Below are 7,263 nucleotides of genomic sequence, written 5' to 3' on the forward strand. Positions count from 1 at the left end.
CATTTTCCCCATGATGAGATGATCATTACTATGGACTATTTTTTGTTTTGTAACCATATCTGGCTTCCTGTTCAAGACACAATGTTCCACTCACTAATAATTCTATAAGGAGTTGGGAAAATCTAGGTGTTGGGAGGTAACTTTCCCTATTAAGAACTTTCAATCTTTCCCTTAATGATATCTTACATTAACTATGTCCATCTGTATGTGATATGACAAATTTCTATTGAAATCACACAATCACCTTTTAGAACATCAACTTTTGAAGATTTATGGATATGATCGGAGCATTTTGTCATAGTTTAATTCCAAGGATGTCAATGACTTTGTCCATAATTGAGATTTCATATCAAGCCATTCAAATGGCTATAGCAAACACCATCATATATATTCTTCTATGGAGAAAATTGATTGGATATATTCACATGCATGTGTCTCTAAATCTCACTTGCATGTGGAATATTTAGATATTGCATTTCCTTTGGATGAATCCATCTGAGAATCTATGTTTAGTGCCAAAAATCCATTGGAATACATGCACCATAGGTCATTTTTCCTTCCCAATCTAAATCAAATGGAAAATGGAGATTTGGCTTTTATCATGTATCAAAATTTAATTTTAAATTCTTGTATGGGTGTCCTTGTGATAAATGATATATGCATTGAGAAGAATATAGAGAATATTCTGAAAACCCTATCAATCAATATATCTAACAATACAAATGCCATAGAAAATGTGTTGAATGAGGCATATAGTTCTTTAGATGAGATTCAAGCCTACACTTTTCTTTTCCAACAATTTCATGATATTTTCAGTTGGACATACAAAGAAACGCCTCTTAGACATTAAAATTGTCAAACATGAAACTAAAATGCATGGAAATGTAAATCCTATTTGGGAAAAACTTTCGATCAATCAACCCTTAATAGGATGCAACTATTAACATAGAAGTGAAAGCTGCTTAAAACCAGCTTCATTTAACTAGGCCCCCTGATTATGTGGGTTTCTAAACCGATACGTATCGGTAAAAACAAAGGGACATGCGTATAGGTAAAGAAGGGACAATTCATGTGTGTAAGGATCTTAGATTTAAAAAAGATTTTCCTAGGGACAATTATCGCAATGCAATTATCAATATCAATTGTAGGCATGAGTGACGATTGTAAAACTGTACATGGAGTTGAGCAATGGCGAAATAGAAGGCGTAAACATGCACTTAGAAACCAAACATCCACAATAAAAATGGAATTTAGAATATGATGGAATACAAGCAAACAACTCCTGGGCTCTTGATTATGATCTCATAAAACAACTCTTTTTATTAATGGCATGGACCTCTTCCAATAACATGAATATTAGATAAGGCGACCTTAAGTACAATACAATGATCTATATGCTTTAACATAATAAGGTGAATGAACCAAAAATAAACCTTCGCGACCTTAAACTCAACACGATGCTCTCTGTAGTTAAACATTATAATGCGAATGTCCCAAAAGAGCTTTGCGACTTTGAACTTAACGCAATGATCTATATGATTAAACATAGTGACGTGAATGGCACAAAAGGCCTTTCACACCCATATAAATCTCTCTGACAAGGTAAAGTAGGATTATATGTTTGCGTACGGTGAGTAACCAGAGATAATAGTGCCAGACCAGTTCCAAGGGAACCTTTGCCCAGCTGTAAGGAACGAGGTATGATTCGGTGTAGTATATAATAGTGTTGTTTTGTGTAGGCTTAGGAGCATTACATCATATTGCAAAATAGCGTGTGAATCTCTCCTTTAGCTGCCCCACTGGGCCAAATGTGTGGAACAACGAAAATATATAGAATATGGTTTTAATTAAGGATAGATGCTCATAGATACATGATTCAGTAATCAATTGATGAAAGTAATTTAACCTGTCTAGCCCCAGAAGACTTATGTAAGTCTCTTTCCAATCATCACTGGAAGCTTTACTATTGACACCCTCATTGACACATTGTGGAACTCAATACCAATACCTAAATATTGGACGCAACATAAAACATATAATCTCAGGAAGCTCATGATTCTTTACAGCTTGGCACTATCATATAAGATAATAATTTAACAGGCTTGGATCACAATCCTTGCTTGTACAACCATCTGGTATCCTGGTCATGAAGTACATTTAAATCCAAACTATGACATAGATGAATGGGATATTCATAAAAAGAAAACCAAATCTAAATGTCACCCAAGCGCAGGAACTATCCCCGAAAAACATTCATTCAATTGATAAAAGTTAAAAGTTTCCCATGCATGCTGCTGGCTTTATGTATGAGATTCCAACTGATAGCATGTCAATATTAGTTTCACTATGGCTCCGCGTGAAAATGGAGACCCTACAGTACTTGATTTAACTTAATAGCAGCAACGGAGACAGATTAATGAGGTAAATCAGCCTCCACTGGAGGGTCAGCATGAAAACGTTTGTTGTACTGCCTGAGCCAATTCCTCCACACTTAACTTGCATTCAATTCCAATCTACACAACAAGCAGGAACAAGGAATTTAATTTAATAATGGAAAATAAAGGTCATATGTTAGTGGAAAATGTTTAAACACTAGAGGGTTGTATGATGAAGAAATAAAAAGGACTGTAATCAGCTAATGAACATATTGGAACTAAAGTTCTGTTGACTGAAGTTGTTTTGAACCGAAAAATATTGAAGAAAACCAAAATAATATGTACACTCAATACCTTTAGTGTAAGAGAGTTGAGAACTGTGTCGTCTATGGTGCTGATGTTTAGATGCAGAATTTCCAAGGAGAGATTCTCCAAGGCACTGACGATCTTCAGAATTTGGCCGGGTATCTTATGCGATAGAGTTTTCAGGAGAGCATTTGAGCCAGCGATCTTGACTTCCACCTCTGCCACAGCAGATTTGGAATTGGCAACCAGCTCTTTTACTGTCTCGAAGTTGGAATCAATGCTGGTGCAGGGCATGAAGGACTGGATATTCTTGGGGCGATAGGGATTGCCTGGCTGAGGCGTCCTCGGGCTGGCTGGCAAAGGCCTCGGGCTTACCGGTGGCCTGGGACTCGAGGAGGGCCGAGGACTTAGTACTTCTGTGCAGTATGCCTTCCTTTGCTTCTGGGACTCCAGTGACTGCAACAGCTGCTGTAACTCCTTGATGAATTCGATAACTCCACCTATGATTGAGGCCTGATCACCCTGAATGCCATATCACAAATTAATACCAGCACAAGCTTGAAGTTTTGTTAATTAGTGATAAACAATAATAATAATGAGTAGCCTATAAAGTAGCCATCGATGACAAATAGCACTTATTGGAGATTTCATAATCTTAGCTCAGCTAATTTAACAATAATAGGTTTGTTAGTCCGTTGTTTCACACTAGCTACCTACACAACACTGATAGACCACGAAAGAAATGAGGAGAAAGCGAAGGCAGAGTAATTAAGCCTATCCACCCTATGATCAATCAATCATTATAATCATTTTACCATGAATCAACTGTTATGTTAGAAGACCCCACTTCATCATAATTATCATTAATAACCATTCATGGCAAATGACACTGATTTGCAGTAAAGGTATTAGCAGTAGAGATATTAGCCATCGATGGCAAATAATACTGATATGTACAGGTATTTTACTTGAACAAACAAGTTCCCTTGTCACAGTTTCCCAGATAAAGATTTGCAAGATGGGGATTCATTGGTCACTCTTCAGTGAGTGAGTACATCCGGCAAAGTGTCAAGCATTAACACTAGCATGGGATTGGCTAGACATAAATACTGATGGAGGCTATATTAGCACGGCATTGGCTGGACTTAAATTTCTATGAAGGCAATATTTGCAGGGATATTAGCAAATGTCACTGAGAGGCAGTAGAACTGTTAGCGTTTCATCTTAATGATAGGGTTCAGAAACTAGCAAAAACATAAAGGCCCATCTCACACATGGTTGTGCTTGGAAAATTGCAAACACAGATATGTAGTTTCTAGAGTTTTGTGTGTTTAATCAGTGAAATTTTGATAATATTTCTACGTCTGAATAGATATAACTTTAGGGATAGAGTTAGGGTTTAGACATTACTCTTTGCACGTAAAAGCCAGGCATGAGAGAACGTAACACAGCCAAATGCTCGTTCATCTGCTTTCTCCTGTTTCGTTCCACAGCTATGTGTGTCATACGTTGTTGGCCATCTCCTTCCCCCTGATCGCTAGTTGCAGTTGCCAAGACCTGGAGGCGCTTATGCTTTGGTTTGTCTAAGCCCTGATCTGTTTCAGACTCTGAGAAATCCGATGGATGAATTCGTGAACGCAAGTGACAACTCTTAGATTTCTGCAAAAGAGATTTGCATGAGCCTGACTTAAGCCGGTTTTTCACTGCATGATCTTCTGCGTTTGTAAATTTACGCAAATCTTTGATCTCGGATGAAACTGACTCTGAACGGTTCAGTGATGTGGAATTTATGCTCTGTGGTACGTTCGTATCCGAACAGCCATGGCGACCGGGGTTTGCTGAGAAAGAAAAATTAAGAATGTTGTGGTCAGTCTCAGGTTCTAGCTCGGATTCTTGCTCAAGTACAGGTAATTCGTGAAGGCGTGACACTTCAGCGAAGTTATCGCCATTCTTGTTACATGTACTGCTTTCTTCTTCTATAAGACTAATAAATTTCGATGCCTCCTGATGATTGTCAGTATCTAAGAAGTCCAAAATGCCAAACAAGTCCTGTACTGGGGAATTAGCAGCTAAATTCCCGTGAGAGAACTCATGTGAACTGAATATATCACACAGTATATCTCCCATGGGCGTAGCTTCCTGATCCTCCCCAGATCCTATCATGTTAATGCTGAGGGAAGGAATTAACAAGCTGGGATCAGATGCAGCTGCTAGATTGCTACACCTCCCTTGTACCTGCATATTGAACTGCTTACTTCTTGAGAACTGCTAAACTATGTACTGATAATAATCGAAGCAGCACCTTGAAAAACCCACATATAAATAAAAATGGTTTGAATCTAACTAATGAGCCTAGCAATTGTCTGCAAGTGAGTTCAAAGACTTATAAATTTATTCAGTGTAAAAGACTTACAAAAAGTGCTTCCGCCTCTCCAACCATCTTCGCTTTATTGTTTGACCAAATATTTTGGAAAAGCAAACACAGGAAACTGAAGAAAAGTGCACCTGCTTTTACATCGAAATAACCAGTTGTTACTGTAGAGTTGCTAATGCCAAGAACAACTACACCTGCTTTGACATCAAAATAACCAGTTGTTATTATAAGCTGTGAATGCCAAATATCTCTCAGTTATCGAGAGGGAGTAATGAAGCTATCCGTGTGCATATGATATTAGTGGAACGTATGAAAACCATGTAAAAAGATTGTAAGAACTCAGCTTGAATTTGTTTATGCTGTCAGAATACATGAAATCAAAACACACGGGACCGACCTTACACTACAAGAAAGTCAGTGCTAATTTTGATAATCATTGCTTTAAAACGTCGACTGTGTCTTTTATAGTACAATTAGGGCATGAAACTCATGCTTTCCTCCAACTTCAATGGAAGCTCATCCTTCCCTTCAAGTCCAATGGAGGATCTGTACTAATTGTTATCTCATCCTTGCCTTCAAGTCCAATGGAGGATCTGTACTAATTGTTTTGATAGAAAAATGCAACCTCAGGGACCAATAGGGATTCTGTGATTAGGGTATGCAAGGGTAAGTGGGTAAGGATGGTGCAAGGGCTTGAAGGTGTCCGTTGGAACTGCAGTGCAGAACTGAGGAGGAAGCAGAAGGGTGTCAGGAAAGAGCCGTGGAGGTAGAGGTGGAAGGATGCTGAGCTGAGCTTCAGTCACAGGGAATACAGAAAGGGGACAAAGGTAGCCTTTGCATTTTCCAAAGCACTGACAATTGTATTTGTTTATGTCACATACGCTGCGAGTGATAGGGACCCCATGTAGCTCGGCAATCCGAGGGAGCAGGCAATGGTTGTACGTTTTCCTTGTGAGTCACCAACAGATTGGGCTCTGTGGATTGCCCATAGGGAATTTATAGTATGCTGTTCCCGTGCTAAAGGCTTCAGAAGTTGACAAAGGGGGTAGAATGGGAGGCGATGCAGGCAATTTGCAGTTGCATTGATTCAACAGTATGAGCAATTGATTACCTCCTGGCATCATCTGCTCATTCAAGTGACCACATTTACTGTTCCATTAATGTTGTCATCTTGGTAATAACTTTACCAACTATCTCTTTCTGCTACCTGCAGGCAAAAATCCAATGGCTATCCCCTCATTAATAAGCCCGGAGAAGGCCATTACAGGGGCGATGGCCTCATAATTTGGGCGCATAACATACATACTTGTTCATCTCACCATTTATTTTAATTAATGTTGAGATTCAGATGTACGCGAACTGTTAATTCGGTCACAGAAGTTGGAATGTTGGTCTTTTTAGCTGCTTCAAAGAAACAAATAAAAGCTGGATATGCCTCTGAAAACGATGTCGATCGAGCATTCTAGTTATTGTGCACGGAATGTTATAAGTTGTCATTCGCTACAAAGAAAATGTGATTTTGGAGAAAAAGCAATAATGTACAGTCATTCTAGATGAAAAGTATTACTATTTATCTTGACATACGAGTGTCGTGTTTAAGCACATTTTCACGTTATATAAGAAGGTTGAATCGGATTTAAAATATGGAAACCGACAAATCCTAAATTGTGTAGATGCAAAATTTAATACAGTGAAAGGTAACAAACTTTGTCATTTTATTTTAAATGAAAGAAGTATACGAATGACATACGTACATATACGTAATATGAATGATAATTTATGAGCATGAATGTCATACGTATATATGTGTAGTATTAATGATAATTTATGAGCCTGACAAGCTGAAAGGAAGAACATAGTTAGCAATGGTGTGGTAACAGAATATGTAGCAATAACTACTTGATAAGACTGGAGTTAAAAATATAAAATTTAATTGGGCATATAACGTTATGATAAAGCTGAAAGACATTCAATTTGGATACCGTTATATTAGATTAAAGATATATTTGGTAAGACAATGGGATGAGATCCAAAAATTTCCCCTGATAATCAAGGAAGAGTATTTCAACAAAATTATATATACATGTATATAATTTTTAATATATTAATAATATAAAATTCTAATGGGTGAAATTATATATCAGTTTTGAACAGATGACTTAATGTTTTAAGGGGCGCCATCACTATTATTTAAAATCTTATAAACAT

General features: G+C 37.6%; 1 protein-coding gene across 1 annotated transcript; it reads right to left on the minus strand.

Moving 5' to 3' along the window:
- Positions 1–1,978: 1,978 nt before the first annotated feature.
- On the minus strand, positions 1,979–4,937 carry LOC149158821 (uncharacterized). Its single transcript, XM_089433390.1, has 3 exons — positions 4,092–4,937; positions 2,730–3,203; positions 1,979–2,513 (listed from the first exon to the last, which is right to left on the minus strand). Exons 1-3 carry the CDS (start codon positions 4,920–4,922, stop codon positions 2,445–2,447), a joined length of 1,374 nt encoding a protein of 457 aa, XP_089289516.1. The 5' UTR covers positions 4,923–4,937; the 3' UTR covers positions 1,979–2,444.
- Positions 4,938–7,263: the final 2,326 nt, after the last annotated feature.

Source organism: Pinus tabuliformis, chromosome 5_2 (assembly GCF_031772625.1).
Source record: "Pinus tabuliformis cultivar Carrire ecotype Pingquan chromosome 5_2, CPIR1, whole genome shotgun sequence".
NCBI lineage: Eukaryota > Viridiplantae > Streptophyta > Pinopsida > Pinales > Pinaceae > Pinus > Pinus tabuliformis.

Coding starts and splice junctions, on each gene's coding strand:
- LOC149158821 (XM_089433390.1), bottom strand. CDS start 4,922: ATGCAGGTACAAGGGAGGTGTAGCAATCTAGCAGCTGCATCTGATCCC. Junction 3,204..4,091: donor CTGGCTTTTACGTGCAAAGA/GTAATGTCTAAA, acceptor TATGGCATTCAG/GGTGATCAGGCCTCAATCAT. Junction 2,514..2,729: donor TCAACTCTCTTACACTAAAG/GTATTGAGTGTA, acceptor CTTGTTGTGTAG/ATTGGAATTGAATGCAAGTT.